This window comes from Capsella rubella, unplaced genomic scaffold (genome assembly GCF_000375325.1).
Source record: "Capsella rubella cultivar Monte Gargano unplaced genomic scaffold, Caprub1_0 scaffold_4, whole genome shotgun sequence".
Classification (NCBI taxonomy): Eukaryota; Viridiplantae; Streptophyta; class Magnoliopsida; order Brassicales; family Brassicaceae; genus Capsella; species Capsella rubella.
The window spans coordinates 7,768,757-7,785,253 of NW_006238920.1; the positions used below are offsets into that span (position 1 = coordinate 7,768,757).

Consider the following 16,497-nt stretch of genomic DNA (forward strand, 5'->3'; position numbering starts at 1 on the left):
CGATTTTTTTACTAATTTAAAGTGGATAAAAGTTTAGTTTCTTTTTTCTAAATTGGTAGAAAAAATGTTATAGTTCAACTGACATTAATACAGAAAGACATTTTTTTCGGTAATTTTAAAATGAACAATTAAATAGTTTAAATATGATTCCTAACAATATTTTAACCTATTAATATGATGAAATAAACAATTGTAAAAGCTTTGTCCACAAACAAAAAAAAAACCATTGTAAAAGCTGAAAGATTGATTTGAACTATTTTGTTACAAGATTGCAATTTTAAGGAATCTATAGATTCACGAGTTAAAATCTGTGAATAGAACAAAGATGCGGAAGTGGATTTGTTGTGCACGTAAACAAGAAGTTTCGGGTTCGTCAAATGCTCAGTTACATCTGAAAATTCCAAGTCGTGGTATGTTATAGACAACTTAGACAAGTGATCACTTCTGTGATCTTAGTTGTATCATTTGTATCGTATTAGCATACTTAATTAATAAGGATTAGGAGGAGGATATTATTTTTGAAAGAGGGAATTTGCATGTTTTTGTATGTTTCTAATGAGAAAATGTTTATTTTTTCTTTTACGTGACCACAAGCTGTTGCGAACCTTGAAGAGGCACGTCTTTCCATTGAAGTTCCTCCCTTGTCTTTGGATGAGATTAAAGAGAAAACTGATAATTTTGGATCAAAGTCACTTATTGGTGAGGGATCTTATGGAAGAGTATATTATGCAACTCTTAATGATGGGAAAGCAGTTGCTTTGAAGAAACTCGATGTTGAACCCGAAGCTGAAACAAACGCAAAGTTCTTGAGTCAGGTTATAAATTTTGCTTCAATCCCCTTTACCTTCCCTGCTTTGCTATTCAAGAAGCATGTCTTTACATTTTTTGTCCACCTTATTCTTAGGTTGCCATGGTTTCAAGACTAAAACATGTGAATTTCATTCAACTGTTCGGTTATTTTGTTGTTGACAACCTTCGTGTTCTTGCGTATGAGTTTGCAACAATGGGATCACTACACGACATTCTCCATGGTATATATAATGGCTTCCCTATCCATACTTGTTATAACTGATTTCTCCACGGTTGTGTAATAGTGTGCTTATTATTACAGGCAGGAAGGGAGTTCAAGGTGCAAAGCCAGGTCCAACACTAGACTGGTTAACGAGGGTGAAGATAGCAGTTGAGGCAGCTAGGGGTTTAGAATACCTTCATGAGAAGGTTCAGCCTCCTGTAATACATAAAGACATAAGATCTAGCAATGTTCTTTTATTTGACGACTATCAAGCAAAAATTGCTGACTTCAACCTCTCAAATCAAGATCCTGATAATGCTGCTCGTCTGCAATCTACAAGAGTCTTGGGAACCTTTGGTTATCACGCTCCTGAGTAACCTTCCTTAATACCTTAAAGTTTATTTGCATCTAGATGAAAGTATGAACGAGCTAGGCAGCTAAAATTATGTGTCTTCCCATTTGCAGATATGCTATGACTGGACTTTTAACACCAAAGAGTGACGTTTATAGTTTTGGTGTTGTACTTCTAGAGCTTTTGACAGGGAGGAAACCTTTAGATCATAAAATGCCACGAGGACAACAAAGTCTTGTAACTTGGGTATGTTTCTTTAATCTGTGCCTTGTCCAAATACGTATCATTTACTCTGTTTTTTAACGTTTATTATGTAGGCAACACCGAAACTCAGTGAAGATAAAGTGAAGCAGTGTGTAGATCGAAAGCTAAAAGGAGAATATCCTCTTAAATCAGTAGCTAAGGTACACTATTATGTTCATCTCACGAGTATCTTAATTATCTGAATACTATAGTGGCATAGAAAAATTACATGTCTTTGACTATTTAATTGCAAAAGTTTTATCTGAATTTTTATGAATGTAGCTAGCAGCAGTGGCAGCATTATGTGTGCAATACGATGCTGATTGTAGACCAACGATGAGTACAGTAGTAAAAGCTTTGCAGCGGCTTCTTAAACCTCATGTGCCAACTTAAGTTTGTGTATATCTAAAGTTCTAAACACACAAAAAACTATCGTTACCAATCTTTTTTCCATATACAGTATATAATTTATATAAGTTTCAATTTAGATAATTAAAATTGAGTGAGTTTTGTCCACTAAAATACTTTAAAAAAACAAAAACAAAAAACAAAAAAGATATGATTGATATAAGTTTCAATTATAAAACCGGAGAAAAGTAAAGCTTTTTAACTTTTGGTCGTTTTTATAATCTCTTCCCCGCGTTTTGCCCATCTGTCTCTCTCTCTATCTCTCTATCGCCGTCTTCATCATCAAGCAAAGCCTCCGCTTCCTCCACTCTCTTTCTCTCTCTCTAATCTACAGAAGATACGTACATACACTCATACGCAACCGAAACCCTAAGATTTCAGAGAAGTCAAAGCTGAAGCACGTTTTTGGGGAAAGCCTAGATTTGACTGGTATTATTGTTATTGTTTTTTGGATTTTGAGATCAATTCTCTCGATTTTTTTTACCCTTTTTTTTAGGGCTTTTTGATTCGTTTCCCTTTGACTACATCTTTGAAAATTTCTCTACTTTGATTTCAATTTTCGATTGTTCGATTTCGTTTTGACGATCTTCCTTTCCACCGCGATTCTCAGTGTATGATTTACATAAAAAGAAGAGTGAATTCGAGTAGATAATCTCAATCTGATTTGCAAAGTTTAAATCTTTGATTCTCTTATGTGTTCTTTTTTTTTTTGTTTTTTAATTCAGTTTCGGTAGTAGTTGACTAGTGCCGACCTTATCTGGCGGCAACACTTTGTCGGTTTGTCCCTTTCTGATTTGTAATCTTGCAGTTGAAATATTGAGTAATAGAAATGTGGATTTGTTTGATTGATAATTGTATTTTTTTTATCATGATTTAAAAGAGTTACCAACTCATTGTTCCAAATAAACTTGAGAGCTTATACAAATCTGATTCCAGATTCTGGTTTTTCTAGTGTTGTAACGTCAGTTATGTGAAAAAAAATTGATTTGTTAGATGGTTCATACTAAACGGATTTGTAGTTTGCTAGCTACGATATTTGAAATCATTTCTTTGGTTTAGCTATATTTACTTGTTTGCATTTTGGGGGTAAGTTTGCTGAAGCGTTTTCTTGAGAATGAACAATTTTCACAGGGCAGCTGCATTTTTTAAAAACTTTGTTCTACTTGCTCTGGTCTTGGTCTAGATTTGCTGTTAGGAATCAGTAGAAGATAGTTTCTTTTATGCATTTTTATTCAGTTGCTTTGAATGGTTTCAGGAGCTAAAAGCTGTGAGGATCTAGAACGAGGATGCGGAGGTGGATCTGTTGTGGGGATAAGAATGGAGAATCAGATTTAGCAAATGAGGAGGTACATCTGAAAACTCCATGGCAGCAATCTGAAGGTATGTTGCAGACAAAAAAATTCACTTAACTAACTAAATTCTCTAGTCTGTGTATGGTTCTGACTGCTGGAAGATAGGTTCTAGTTTTATTTTTCCTTACTAGAGGTTTGAACTTTCTTGTTTTTTTATGAATAGGAGTAGTTAACTTTGCTATATGAGGGAACTTGAAACATATGATGAATATAATTTTATCTCTTTAATAAAAATATGTTTTCTCCTTGCCATCACATCACATATGTAGCAAATCAGAAGAATCAAAAACCGCAAGCTGTTGCAAAGCCTGAGACCCAGAAGGAAGCTCTTCCCATTGAAGTTCCTCCTTTGTCTGTGGATGAAGTCAAAGAAAAGACAGACAATTTTGGTTCAAAGTCACTGATTGGTGAGGGATCTTATGGAAGGGTGTACTATGCAACTCTAAATGATGGGAAAGCAGTTGCTTTGAAGAAACTCGATGTTGCAGCTGAAGCTGAAACAAACGCTGAGTTCTTGAGTCAGGTCATAAAATTTTCTCCAATCTCGCTTCCCTTCTCACCCCTCCTTTGTTTTTCGAGAAACTTGTCTTTACATTTTCTTGCGTCTTTCTCTTTAGGTTTCCATGGTTTCAAGGCTACAGCATGAGAATCTCATTCAACTGGTCGGTTATTGTGTTGATGAAAACCTCCGTGTTCTTGCTTATGAGTTTGCAACAATGGGATCACTGCATGACATTCTACATGGTATGTTGAGCTTCCCGTCTATTCTTCTTGCTTGGGAAAATATAGAAAACAGAATTGATTTCTCCTAAGATGTAATGTGTTATTATTACAGGTAGGAAGGGAGTTCAAGGTGCACAGCCAGGTCCAACTCTTGACTGGTTAACGAGGGTGAAGATAGCGGTTGAGGCAGCTAGGGGTTTAGAATACCTTCATGAGAAAGTTCAGCCTCCTGTAATACATAGAGACATAAGATCTAGCAATGTACTTCTTTTTGAGGACTATCAAGCAAAGATTGCTGATTTTAATCTCTCCAATCAAGCTCCTGATAATGCTGCTCGTCTTCACTCTACAAGAGTCTTGGGCACCTTTGGTTATCATGCTCCAGAGTAATCTTCCTTAGTACCTTTTTGTTGCATCCAGATGAAAGTATGAACGAATTAGGCAGCTAAAATGTGTATTCCCATTTGTAGATATGCTATGACTGGGCAGTTGACACAAAAGAGTGATGTGTATAGCTTTGGGGTTGTACTTCTAGAGCTTTTGACTGGGAGGAAACCTGTAGACCATACTATGCCACGTGGCCAACAAAGCCTTGTAACCTGGGTATGTTATATGAGCCCTGTCCAAAACTGTATCCTGCTCTGTTTCTGTTTCATGTCTTATAAGTGTGCTGTCTATTATTCAGGCTACACCGAGACTCAGCGAAGATAAAGTGAAGCAGTGTGTTGATCCAAAGCTAAAAGGAGAATATCCTCCTAAATCAGTAGCTAAGGTACACTATGTTCATCCCACGAGTATCTTAATATTTGAAGATTGGAATAATAATAACTCATGATGCATAGAAAAATTAGATGTTTTGATGTTAACATCATCTGAATTTTTTGAATTCCGTAATGTGGCAACACAGCTAGCAGCGGTGGCAGCATTGTGTGTGCAATACGAATCAGAGTTTAGACCGAATATGAGTATAGTTGTGAAAGCTTTGCAGCCACTTCTCAAACCTCCAGCGCCAGTCCCAGTACCTGAATCATGAGTATATGCGCCTTATAAATACATACCCCCGGTGTCTTCTTCTTGAGTTAGATTATTTGTTCATACAAAGTGAGAACCTTACAGTGATTTGGGAGAGAACATAAAAGTATAATAAAATCATAACTATGTTGTTTTTCTGAGTTCATTTTGGTGTGAAAGAAAAGTACTTCATATTTTGCATATTTTGTTTTATGTTCTGTATTGGAAACAGGCTTTGCTTGATTGGCGTGGAGACAAAGATGTATTGCATTTTGTGTTCTTTCTTTTTTGCTTTGTTGAAAAAAATAGAATCATCTGAGTATTCTTGTCTTGACTATTTGGTTCCCTTTACACAGTCAACAGAGTCAGAGTGCGATGATGATAAATAGTGATTTTGAGACTCTGATTTGACTCTTGCACTCGAATTTGGACGATGGTGGATTGGTGGTTCGTTAAATCGACGGTGGTGGTTCAATTTGTGTCTTAGCTAGGGATGTTACATTGGGCTTCAATAAATGGGCCAGCCCAGATCCGTTTAAATAAATATAAACCCTAAACCATGAACAATATAATTTTCGGAAAAAATTGGGTTAAAATAAGGCCTGTTTAAAAAAAAAAACTTCTTTCGTTCTTCAATTTTTTCTTCTTCTATAATCAATTCCCTAACACTCTTCTTCTTCAATCAATCTCTAAAAAGCTGTGAAATTCGAAGTGATGAAGCAGTAAACAGAATAGTTTAATGGGGAATGTCTGATAAGTGATAATATAGTAGCTAATGAGGTTATTCTAAAAGTTATCGATGTTCTGAGTATGAAGTGTGAGGGTTGCTGGCTGTGATTACGATACAGTGCCTTTTCAGATCGTTACTTTGGTTATTTCACTTCAAATTCGTGTTTGATTGTAACAAGCAGTCGAAGTAAGTTCCAATTGGGAGTAGAAGAAACGAAGCAAGTCCATTGTTCTGAAAATTTGGACAAACATGGCGAATAGCAAGTACGAGTACGTCAAGTCATTCGAAGTGGAAGACGAAGTTATGTTTCCCAATCTGATAGTCATCCGCATTGATGGCTGTGATTTTTCCAGGTAAACATAATCTCACATTCAACTGTGATGGTGTGGTACATTCAAGGTATAGAGTCTGATAGATAGGTTGTTTTGGGAACTTACTTTATTTTTATTGCAAGTAGATTGTTTATGGAGATTGATAAGGATGGTGTTCTCATGAATCTACCTATGTATATGTGTGTGTTTTTATAGATTTTCCCAAGTTCACCAGTTTGAGAAGCCTAATGATGAAACGGCTTTAAATTTGATGAATTCATGTGCATCTGCGGTTTTGGAAGAGTTTCCCGATATAGTTTTTGCATATGGATATAGCGATGAGTTCAGGTACCATTTTCACTTGGATTAGTTTACTTTTTCTTAGGTTTTTGATATGTTTCCCTGTGACAGGGTTTTCTTGTTTTCATATATCCTGTAGCTTTGTATTCAAGAAAACATCAAGATTTTACCAGAGACGAGCTAGGTACTGATCTGATCTATATATTTGTTCTATGGTTTTGTATGATTTGGGAGACAAGTCGAGTTATATATAGTTTTCTTCTATATGATTTGGCATGTACTTTTAACTTTTATTTTGTTTCATATGCAGTAAGATTCTGTCGTTGGTAGCCTCTTTTTTTGCTGCTGTCTATGTAACAAAATGGGAAGAGTTCTTTCCTTCTAGAAAATTAGAATATGCTCCTTCCTTCGCTTCAAAAGTTGTAAGTTGTGCATCAGTAGAGGTTCTTCAAGTTTACCTTGCGTGGAGACAACATGACTGTAAGACCTTCTAACATCTGTGTTCTATGAAATTTTATTTAACAGATTCTTGATTTACGTTCTGGATATTATTAATTATTGGGCGCTTGCATCTAGATCTTCTTACAACTTCCATTTTTTTTGGTTGCAGGCCACATTAGTAATCAGTATGACACATGTTTTTGGATGTTAGTAAAAAGTGGAAAGACATTAAGTGAAACACATGAGATTTTGAAGGTCTGTTCACTGTTGTCTATGCTTTTTTCTGTGACGACCTATACCTTTCTTTGCCATGGAAAGTATTGAGCACTATAATTAGACTTTTTGATATATATTATGGTCCTTTACCTGGTTTCATACCTTGTCATCATATTTTATTGTACGATCACACTACTTCCTATTGATATATGCAGGATACTCAGAAACAACAGAGAAATGAGCTTCTTTTCCAGCAATTTGGTATTAATTATAAAATGCTTCCTGTATTATTTCGTCAAGGATCATGCCTTTTTAAGACAAAGGTGATATTTCCGATTATTTCATGGTTTTTATTTCTAGCATTAGTGTGCATGCTTTGAGGTGTGTTGCCTATGTATGTCGAAATTTACAGCTTTCAATGAAGATCCGATTTAGTGATTTTAAATGGTGTGCATTGTATGTTTTTGCATTGTGAATTTCAGTTGCTTGAAATCTTGTATTTTTGTATAGTCTTGTGTGGCTGCATCTTGCATGTTCAATACAAAGTCAATTAAGTTAGTTTAATATGAAAGTCAAATGTTCTCTTGTCTCTATATTTGTCAGCTTTAATGTATGTGTCATACCTTTGTTGAATTTCTTCAGGTGGAAGAAACTGTAAAGCATGATGAGAATGGAAATCCTGTTAAACGATTGAGGAGAAGGGAAACGTTAGTGCATTCAGAAAATATTGCCGCAAGAAGCTTTTGGAACGAGCACTCCTCTCTTCATAAGGATCTTGGACATTTTCCAAAAGACATTGGCAAAATTGAACCGGATTATGTTAAGTCGTTTCAGTTTGAGAATAGATTATTACCTTTAACTTGGGTTGTGCTTAGGATTGATGGCTGCCATTTTCACAGGTAATATGCGTTTTAGTTTCTCTCTATTTTCATTGTTAGACAATGTGTTTTGCATGGAAGCCTTAAACTTGTTAAAAAATTTGTTCCCTAGGATTTATTTCAGCTACAATGCTACATTACAAGTTTACACACTTCTGACTGCTATGGTCGGCATGTTCCTTACATTATGATTGCTTTTGTGTGGTGCTGTAAATTTTGATTTAGTAAGGCAATGATAGTATCACTTACAGAGAAGTAGAATTGTGGAACTTATACAGTGTAGTTAACTGCTTTGGCAAACAAACACCTGCATATTGCTTGAATGATTACTATCGTTATGTGTAAGGGAATCTGATGGAGCCTGCTTGGATTTTGATAGATTTTCTGAAGTTCATGAATTTGAGAAGCCAAATGATGAGAAAGCTCTGAAACTTATGAATTCATGTGCAGTGGCTGTTCTTGAGGAGTTTCAGGATATTGCCTTTGCCTATGGTGTTAGTGATGAGTACAGGTTTGTAACTCTCAGCACCTTTAAATTGAATTTACATTTCCTGATATTAATCGAGTTCATCACTGATTTGCAGCTTTGTTCTGAAGAATGAATCTGAGCTTTACAAAAGACAGTCCAGGTCAAATGATTTTCTGTGCCCTTAAGTTTCTAATATTTGAGAATTTATTAATCTGTCTTTCCTAGATTTTTCTTGGTTCTTTTCCACTGTTGACCATATAACGTAATTTCAAATATCTTATTGCAGTAAGATAATATCAGCAATGGTATCCTTCTTCACGTCTAAATACGTGCTAAGATGGGCAGATTTCTTCCCTCACAAAGAATTGAAGTACCCTCCATCATTTGATGGACGAGCTGTATGCTATCCAACATCAAAGATTCTCCTGGATTACCTAGCTTGGAGACAAGTAGACTGTGAGTATTGTCTGATCTGATGATACACTCATCTTCTCTTGAGAGATAAACCCTTGATCGCAAATAGTATCGTTAGTTTGAGTTGTATACTCTTGTTCAGCAATTTTGTTCTGTCTTTGCAGGCCACACCAATAATCAGTATAATACATGTTTCTGGATGCTTGTTAAGTCTGGAAAAAGCAAAACTCAAGCCCAAGAGTACTTAAAGGTGCGTTGTTATGCCTTTTTCTAGTAGCCAATACTCATTCTCTTAGTTCATTGACTAAAATGGTTTGTCACTTACATTTGGGATTTGGCTCTGTTTAGGGTACCCAAACACGAGAAAAAAACGAGTTACTTAGCCAGCAATTTGGAATTGAGTACAATTCATTACCTTTAATCTTCCGCATGGGTTCTTCTGTTTTCCGCCTAAAGGTACTACTGTGATAATCATACTCCAAAAATCTTCTAGTGCTTTCCAGCTGAATCTTATTAGAGTGTCTAAAAGACGAGTCCTCTAAATCAGGAACCCTGAGAAGTTTGCTGCCTATTTCATATGTTAGCTGATCAAATATTTGCATGTTGTGGAAACTTGTGAAATTTTAAAACATTTTTTTTTTTTTTTTTGGTCAGTTTTGATTGTTCTTGTCTATGCAGAGATTTCAAACAAACTGTCTAAATTAGTTTTACATTAAGACGCAGGAACGTGTCACAGAGGAGAAGGGAGAAGTTTCAGTTTCAGGAAAGCAAGTGGAAGAAGAAGAAGAAGTGGTCGTGGACCATTCTAACATTATCGACCAATGTTTCTGGCAACAACATCCTCACATTCTTAGCTCCTAAAACAGGTATCCACTGGGTTGTACCAAAAAGCTAAAGTCTAAACTTAAAGAGATTCAAGTCTTACTGTCTTATTGTCATAAACCAAAGCTGAATTACAGAAAGAAAGAAAAAATCCGATGGTCTGATTTCACTATATATTCCCATTATTTATCTTGTACAGTTTCCAGTTTTTTAATTTAATGAAACAGGCTTTGCTTGATTGGCTTAGAGAACAAAGATGTATTGCATTTTGTTTTCTTTCTTTTTGCTTTCTAGAAAAACAGAAGCATTTGTGTATTCCTTGTCTTGACTAAATTTAACAAATTCTTTAAAGGTGTTCTGATTATTTGGTTCCCTTTACACAATCAACAGAGTGTCTGCCAAGTTGTCTGCTTAGCAAGTTTTCTTTTTTTTTGTTTTTATGTCTTGGATCAAGTTTACATGGACCTATGATCCAGCAGTGAGAAACATGATCTAGGACCAAAAAGAAAATTCTTGTTAAGTACAACTTGGAATATTATACACACAACTTGTTACTTGTTAGGCACTCTGTTGACTTACATTTCAAAAGGGAGATTCTCAGGTCAACTGAAAGAAAGTATACTCTTAAGGACTTAATTTCGAAATGTACTTTTAGGACTTCTCACGGTCTAGTGAAAAGAAAATTACCATAGTGGAATCGACTTAACATTTTTTATTGAGTCCTCTCAAAATTACTCCCAATAATGATGATATACTTTATTCAACTATTTCATAACCAAAAGTAGACTTTGCTTCTATATAAATAAAAACACTTAGTGATACACGTTAAAAATAAGAAATGTTTATTCATTGTAGAATATATATTATGAATGAATCGCATAACACGGCAAAAGAGAAAGCATTTTACATAACAGAAGATGGAAATGCAATGAGAGGGAACTTGCGGCAAATATCAAGACCAACGGATTCAGCTAGATCAGAATCATCTCCATTTGGACCAGCCTCTACCCTCCAATCAAATCGGCCTACAAGGTTGGCCACTGTCACCTCTACCAAACCCAAAGCAAGTCCTATCCCTGGACATATCCTTCTCCCTGATCCGAATGGAATGTAGTTCAAATCTTTGCCATGATAATCCAAAGCTGTCTCTAAGTGTCTCTCTGGTTTAAATTCTTCAGCATCCGGTCCCCATACCGCCTTATCTCTTTGGATTGCCCAAGCATTGATGATCACCTACACGCCAAACATTTTTTTTCAGTTTATAACCATGACTTGAGACATATATGTGAAGTTATGTGTGACCAAGTTGGTTGCTAGTTTAAGAAAATATTTATAAGTACGAAGTGTGGTGTTCTTTAGATAGAAGAAGTTGATTTGCTAGAAATGAGTGGTACCTCTGTCCCTGCGGCTATGTCGTATCCCTTTACTTTGACATCTTCACTTAAGAGTCTAGGAAGTATCAGTGGAAGAGAAGGATGCACCCTGAGCACTTCTTTAACCACAGCTTTTAGGTATTTCATATTCGCAACTTCTTTTTCTTTTACGAATGAAGTATTTGGAACCATGGTTGATCGAATCTCGTCTTGGAGTTTCTTCATACACTTTGGATTTCTGATCAGCTCTGTCATAATCCATTCTAGTAGAGTTGAACTTGTTGACGTCCCTCCTATAAACATATCCTGATATGAAGTAATGAGAAGTTACTAATAGTCATTACTCAAAATTAATATATAAAAAAATGTAACGGTATAGTTGTTACTGACTTGGATTATAGTGACTTACCAAGATCATAAATTTTATGTCATCCCTTTGAGCTTGTAATCCAATACTCTTCTCGCTTTCGATTGATAAAAGTATATCAACGAAATCCTCTTTATGATTACCTGCCTCTACATGTTCTTGTATCACTTTGTCCATAAGATCGCTAAAACCTTGACTCACTTCCTTAATTCTCTTATTGAAACCATTTATATTATCTATCCATGCCAAAACCGGGATGTAGTCCCCGATTGGGAACTCGCCTAAAAGTTCCATGATCTGCCTCACTCGCTTTTTGAGATCCCTTGCGGTTTCGTCTTCACTATGTTTTCTTCCCAAGGCAACTCGACTCGTAACATCGCTTGTTATTGTAATAAAGAGTTCGCTCAGGTTTTCTGATGAAGAAGAACTACTTGCTTTCTCTAGCTTCTCGATCATTGTATTTACCTCTTCTTCTCTTATCTTCTCAAAGGACGCAACCATTTTGTTGGTGAGCAGATTTAGAATGCATACACTCTTCATCCAAAACAAATTTCAAAATCATCATTAGTTGATGATTAATAATATACATAATATAAGAACATGTTATAGTGCATGTGCATGTGTGGGTGCAACTTGTAGACGACAAAAAGAAATATAAAGATACATATAAAGAGAGGTTAACTAGAGGAATGTGAAAAGAGGGTTAGTAATGAAATACCTTCATCTGTCTCCAATATTCCCCATAGGGACCAAACACAACATCACGCCCACCGTTAAAAAGCCCATGAACGGCTTTTGATCTTGGGCGGTTGGCAAACTTAAGATCGTGTGTTTTCAATACCTCCTGAGCTGCTTCACCGGAAGAGACCACAAGTATGGGGACACGGCCAAAATGAAGGAGCATGAGTGGTCCAAACCGGAGGCTGAGGGATTTGAGGGCACGGTGAGGGTGAAGGCTGAGCTGGTGGAGGTTACCAATCAAAGGAAGCCGCCATGGAGATGGTGGTCGGTTCACTTTGGTGGTGTTTCGTTTGAGGAATTTTCTAAGCAAGACAAGTGTTAAGATTGTCGTTAAGAACAAAGAGATCATCAATACCATTTCCATTTCTTGAATATGGGTCATGTAGCAAAGTGTTTGATATTTGGTGTGATTTGTAACTTATGCTCTCCTTGTTATTTATAGGGAACTCATTGTTCCTTTGTCAACAAAGGTATGAAAAATAATTTAAGTTTACATATAATAATATGCATGTACTATTAATTTGATTTGATGTTTGCGTCGTTGACACGTAATAACAATAAATATTGATAGTGATATAGTATACTGTGTATTTAGTCTGGATCCTCGACTACATATTAATCTTTTCTAACTAATCTGTGCATTTCAATCGTAAATTGTTGGATTTGAAAGTACACAAAGGAATTATAACCATGAGCATAATTTTATCTGGCATATGACAATAGTTATAATTTTTAATTGTATTTCTGTTTATGTATATGAGTAACTAGAACCTTCATTATTAATTATTAGAATTATTTTAGCTACATATGATAATGTAGTATTATTGAATTGGATTGTACTTTTTTTTAAATACATAGAAAACAATAATATATTGAAGCTAGATTTGGAACTAGCTATCTAGTTTTATAAAAATTGATCATGTGATAAATTAAAACGTACATTATATTTGAGATTAATTATTTTTTTCTATTTGTACATTTCAATTATAACTATAAATCAATTTATAAGTTACTAATACTTAACATCGCAAATAAGTATGTAATTTAGCAAAAACAAAATATCATAAATATTTCAAGTGTTTTAAAAGAAATGAAAAATACGTGAGTTTGTCAGTAAAGATGGCTCATCAACAATATTTAAATAAAAATGACAAAATTGATAATAATCTGTTATATTATTATTACTTAATAATTTTTTTATTTATTTTGAAAAATGGATTAATATTCGTAATAATTCAGTTTTAGATTCTTCAATGTTCCACCTACCGATATTTGTTATATTATTTTTGTCTAATAATATAAAGCAAATATTTGGAAACTGATCGAACATTGGCGACATCATATATGATCCAACAAAATTCATATTAAATTTTTCTAAAGTGATATTTGATACTCTTTTAGACAGTAAGATTTTTTCTTCGACGACTTTTCTATGTAAACCACCAACCAATTATGTTGTCAATTTTGTCATCCTTGATATTTTATGTTCTCCTTCTCATATTATACCTATGCATAAATTATCGCAGCAGATGCACTTTAATATGGTTTGTGCATGTGCTGATGTGCAGCAAATACCATTTGCAAGACCATTGACTTCCCAGTAGAATAGAATAGAAATTGTTACATATTAAGTTCACATGAGAAATTCCCATGACGTGGATATTCGTTTTTAATTATGTCATTATAAAGTAATTAACAAAATCATATCCCTTTAATTATGTATTATTTAACAAGTGTTTTCCTCATAATTTGTTGATGTATTATTACTTCCTGATCATAAAAACTAAATTAAAAATTATATATTTCTAGAATACTAGGAGAAACACCGTGCGACATGCCAGTTATTAGTTTTTCAATTAACAGACCAAAATAATTATGCAAATTAATTTCTGAAATATTTTTTGCCTAAACGAAACGTAATAACGTATATTTTAATATGGATTATTATAAACTATGATCAGAGTATATGATGGGTTTTGATGTGAAAGTTTGACTAACTTATTCAACAACGATGTTGAAATGAGAAAGATCTTTAGTTTTGAGACTGCGTTCAGCGGAGATTGGACAAGACTCAAGAGACGAGACTTCATCATCATCTCATATTCCGAAATTAACTTTTTGTGAAAAAATATTTATCGATCGACCTTCACCTAAAGTTCCGGTCCATTTGATCCAATCAAAAAATATCAAATTAATTAAGGCATGATTCCTTGTCATCGAGCACAATTCTTATATTTTTTTTTTTTGAAACAGGCTTTACAATTCTTATATTAATTAACTGTATTTTGGTTTGTATTGCTTAATTGCTTCGCTACACAAATTTGATTAATGAAAACAATTAAAAAAAAATTATATTTAAAAAATCGTTAAGGTATGCTCATACAAATATTATTGTTAAATAAAATATTAAGAGATAGAACTACGGACATTCTGGTTTGTCAAAGAAATAAAAACCAAAATAATACTTTGTGAATTGGGATGTATATATAAAGTTGGAAGCCCCTTACGTACAAAAGTCAAAAAAGTTTAAAAGACTTTAAGAGAGAGCCAATTTCTTGGAAATTATTAACGTAAGCTCATTGTAGTTCTAGAGTTATGTATCCATGTATGTACATCATAACAAGTATATAAATAGGATTAGTGTATGCTTAAATATTTATAATGATAGTTTAATATATGACAAAAAGAAATGTGTTAGAAAATTTTTTATAGTATTCGAAAATGTTACGTATTCCAATTTTTCTACGAACAGATTTTTTATGTAAATTAACATCTATCAATTTTAAAATAGTGAGAATTATTAATTATATATTCAAAATGTTTAATTACTTGGTCAAAGTAACCTAATTATCCATGTAATTAAGGCAATTGTTAAATGGTCAGTAAAACATGCAAGTCAAAGTCCTTGTGTAGTTTTCCTACTAAAGAAAAAAGCATTATGTTCAACTGTAAATTACATTATGGTTTTTTTTTTCACTTTATGAAAAATGTTCAACTTCTTTTTGAAGACTATCAAACTAAAATTGCATACGTTTTAAAGACGAATCCTCTGGATGCCATCATTTTAAGTTTTTTATATTCCGAAAATACTATAAATTTGTGTTTATTTCCAAAAATACCACAGAAAAATTATTGTTCCAAAATAACCATAAACATAAAATTTTTATTTTTGAAGGTATAGAATTATTTTTTAAATGTTTGGATTGATTATTTATATTTAGGGTATAGATTTTAGGGGTAGGGTTTAGTGTTTAGGATTAAAAATTAGTTTTAAATGTTAAAAAAAAAATATTTTTAGTTTTTGTGGTATTTTTGGAAAAGAATGTATTTTTAGTGGTATTTTAAGAAAATAACACTTATAATGAAATTTTTGAAAAAATTACCTACTTTATTAGTATTTAAGACAATTTCCCCATTTTCAACTCTCAAATCAAGCTCTTTATAACGCTGTTTGTCTGTACAGTTGTCTGTCTGTACAGATATCTGAAATAGTAGTAACTGTTTAGAATGGCACAGATCCGTAAATAATCAAGTTTTTGAATGGTATAATGGACAGATAAACAATGATGTACTGTAGAAAGTGACTACTTTACTAATATTGAATAGGAAACGTATCAGTTTGCATAATATGTTTGAGAAATGTACTATAAATCCAATTATTCCTTAAATAATTAATTTTAGGCACTTTTGGCTATCACGCTCCTGAATTATTGCATTTGGTGTTCATTTTAGTTTTCTAACTATATGTAAACTACTTGACTCTTTATGTTATCCTGATCATAACTTTTAACATGTGGTTACTTTTTTTTTCCCTCTTTTGCATAGTTAACACAGTACCTGTATCTTGATTTTGGTTTATTGTGATCAATAATATAAATAATCAAAATAAGACGGGACTTAAGAAAAGCCATCTTAACTGACTATTTTTTATTTATTTATATAAACTAATTAAAATAAAGAAAAAACAAACAAACTGTGTAGACTTGTGGAAATATGTATGAGTTCGAAACATATATTGAATAGGGATAAAGTGTACGTGACTTTCTCTAACAAGTGATGAATATACAAATTTTATTATGGTCACGTAATCCATCCACATACACCGCAGAAGCTTTTCATCCTCGTCTTTATTACTAAAAAGTGGCTTAAAGCAATCTTAAAGCACTCTTAAACGTTTCTGGATGGTTTTAGGTGATCTCGCAAATTAAAGTCGCTAATCAAATTATTATTTAATATAATTTTAGTGTATACTTCTAATTTTTAACTTAATAAATTTTAAATTTACATACATGGTTATAGACGTTCATGTCTTATTTGAAACGAATGATATGATT

The 16,497-nt window shown here is 33.6% G+C and overlaps 4 protein-coding genes across 9 annotated transcripts; 3 read left to right on the forward strand and 1 right to left on the reverse strand.

The window, feature by feature from the left end:
• Window positions 1-212: 212 nt before the first annotated feature.
• On the forward strand, window positions 213-2,047 carry LOC17889419 (PTI1-like tyrosine-protein kinase 2). 2 transcript variants are annotated; one of them, XR_002834223.1, is made up of 7 exons: window positions 213-410; window positions 595-815; window positions 905-1,031; window positions 1,112-1,385; window positions 1,478-1,610; window positions 1,699-1,768; window positions 1,890-1,899. XR_002834223.1 is itself a non-coding variant. In XM_006294458.2 (7 exons), the coding sequence occupies exons 1-7, from the start codon at window positions 326-328 to the stop codon at window positions 1,998-2,000; spliced, it is 1,038 nt and encodes a 345-aa protein (XP_006294520.1). In that variant the 5' UTR covers window positions 213-325; the 3' UTR covers window positions 2,001-2,047. The 2 variants fall into 2 exon arrangements, 1 of the variants encoding a protein (XP_006294520.1); XM_006294458.2 differs by having other exon boundaries at window positions 1,682-1,768; window positions 1,890-2,047.
• Window positions 2,048-2,230: 183 nt separating this feature from the next.
• On the forward strand, window positions 2,231-5,425 carry LOC17887637 (PTI1-like tyrosine-protein kinase 2). Of its 3 annotated transcripts, none has more exons than XM_006294412.2 (8): window positions 2,231-2,444; window positions 3,271-3,395; window positions 3,637-3,890; window positions 3,985-4,111; window positions 4,203-4,476; window positions 4,561-4,693; window positions 4,776-4,862; window positions 4,998-5,425. In XM_006294412.2, exons 2-8 carry the CDS (start codon window positions 3,302-3,304, stop codon window positions 5,121-5,123), a joined length of 1,095 nt encoding a protein of 364 aa, XP_006294474.1. In that variant the 5' UTR covers window positions 2,231-2,444; window positions 3,271-3,301; the 3' UTR covers window positions 5,124-5,425. The 3 variants fall into 3 exon arrangements, with proteins under 3 accessions (XP_006294474.1, XP_006294475.1, XP_023640048.1); XM_006294413.2 differs by lacking the exon at window positions 2,231-2,444 and adding an exon at window positions 2,699-3,101; XM_023784280.1 differs by lacking the exon at window positions 2,231-2,444 and having other exon boundaries at window positions 3,108-3,395.
• Window positions 5,426-5,743: 318 nt separating this feature from the next.
• LOC17889197 (tRNA(His) guanylyltransferase 2) lies at window positions 5,744-10,059 on the forward strand. Of its 3 annotated transcripts, none has more exons than XM_023783726.1 (13): window positions 5,744-6,184; window positions 6,359-6,490; window positions 6,582-6,626; window positions 6,753-6,922; window positions 7,053-7,138; window positions 7,315-7,422; window positions 7,742-7,998; window positions 8,357-8,488; window positions 8,562-8,606; window positions 8,733-8,902; window positions 9,025-9,110; window positions 9,209-9,316; window positions 9,578-10,059. In XM_023783726.1, exons 1-13 carry the CDS (start codon window positions 6,081-6,083, stop codon window positions 9,719-9,721), a joined length of 1,587 nt encoding a protein of 528 aa, XP_023639494.1. In that variant the 5' UTR covers window positions 5,744-6,080; the 3' UTR covers window positions 9,722-10,059. The 3 variants fall into 3 exon arrangements, with proteins under 3 accessions (XP_023639494.1, XP_023639495.1, XP_023639496.1); XM_023783727.1 differs by having other exon boundaries at window positions 9,584-10,059; XM_023783728.1 differs by having other exon boundaries at window positions 9,539-9,621.
• A 448-nt stretch (window positions 10,060-10,507) lies between these two features.
• Window positions 10,508-12,553, reverse strand: LOC17887753 (cytochrome P450 71A12). The gene is made up of 4 exons (XM_006293999.2): window positions 12,141-12,553; window positions 11,465-11,956; window positions 11,077-11,361; window positions 10,508-10,915 (listed from the first exon to the last, which is right to left on the reverse strand). The coding sequence occupies exons 1-4, from the start codon at window positions 12,543-12,545 to the stop codon at window positions 10,586-10,588; spliced, it is 1,512 nt and encodes a 503-aa protein (XP_006294061.1). The 5' UTR covers window positions 12,546-12,553; the 3' UTR covers window positions 10,508-10,585.
• Window positions 12,554-16,497: the final 3,944 nt, after the last annotated feature.

What these genes read in the sequence shown, in the direction of transcription:
- LOC17889419 (XM_006294458.2), top strand. Translation starts at nt 326, where the DNA reads ATGCGGAAGTGGATTTGTTGTGCACGTAAACAAGAAGTTTCGGGTTCG. An exon ending in TCTGAAAATTCCAAGTCGTG is followed by an intron (nt 411 to 594) that starts GTATGTTATAGA and finishes CGTGACCACAAG; the next exon opens with CTGTTGCGAACCTTGAAGAG. An exon ending in AACAAAGTCTTGTAACTTGG is followed by an intron (nt 1,611 to 1,681) that starts GTATGTTTCTTT and finishes TTTATTATGTAG; the next exon opens with GCAACACCGAAACTCAGTGA.
- LOC17889197 (XM_023783726.1), top strand. Translation starts at nt 6,081, where the DNA reads ATGGCGAATAGCAAGTACGAGTACGTCAAGTCATTCGAAGTGGAAGAC. An exon ending in GATGGCTGCCATTTTCACAG is followed by an intron (nt 7,999 to 8,356) that starts GTAATATGCGTT and finishes GGATTTTGATAG; the next exon opens with ATTTTCTGAAGTTCATGAAT. An exon ending in AAGCCCAAGAGTACTTAAAG is followed by an intron (nt 9,111 to 9,208) that starts GTGCGTTGTTAT and finishes GGCTCTGTTTAG; the next exon opens with GGTACCCAAACACGAGAAAA.
- LOC17887637 (XM_006294412.2), top strand. Translation starts at nt 3,302, where the DNA reads ATGCGGAGGTGGATCTGTTGTGGGGATAAGAATGGAGAATCAGATTTA. An exon ending in TTTGGTTATCATGCTCCAGA is followed by an intron (nt 4,477 to 4,560) that starts GTAATCTTCCTT and finishes TCCCATTTGTAG; the next exon opens with ATATGCTATGACTGGGCAGT. An exon ending in AACAAAGCCTTGTAACCTGG is followed by an intron (nt 4,694 to 4,775) that starts GTATGTTATATG and finishes TCTATTATTCAG; the next exon opens with GCTACACCGAGACTCAGCGA.
- LOC17887753 (XM_006293999.2), bottom strand. Translation starts at nt 12,545, where the DNA reads ATGACCCATATTCAAGAAATGGAAATGGTATTGATGATCTCTTTGTTC. An exon ending in AATATTGGAGACAGATGAAG is followed by an intron (nt 11,957 to 12,140) that starts GTATTTCATTAC and finishes TTTTGGATGAAG; the next exon opens with AGTGTATGCATTCTAAATCT. An exon ending in ACATAGCCGCAGGGACAGAG is followed by an intron (nt 10,916 to 11,076) that starts GTACCACTCATT and finishes TTTGGCGTGTAG; the next exon opens with GTGATCATCAATGCTTGGGC.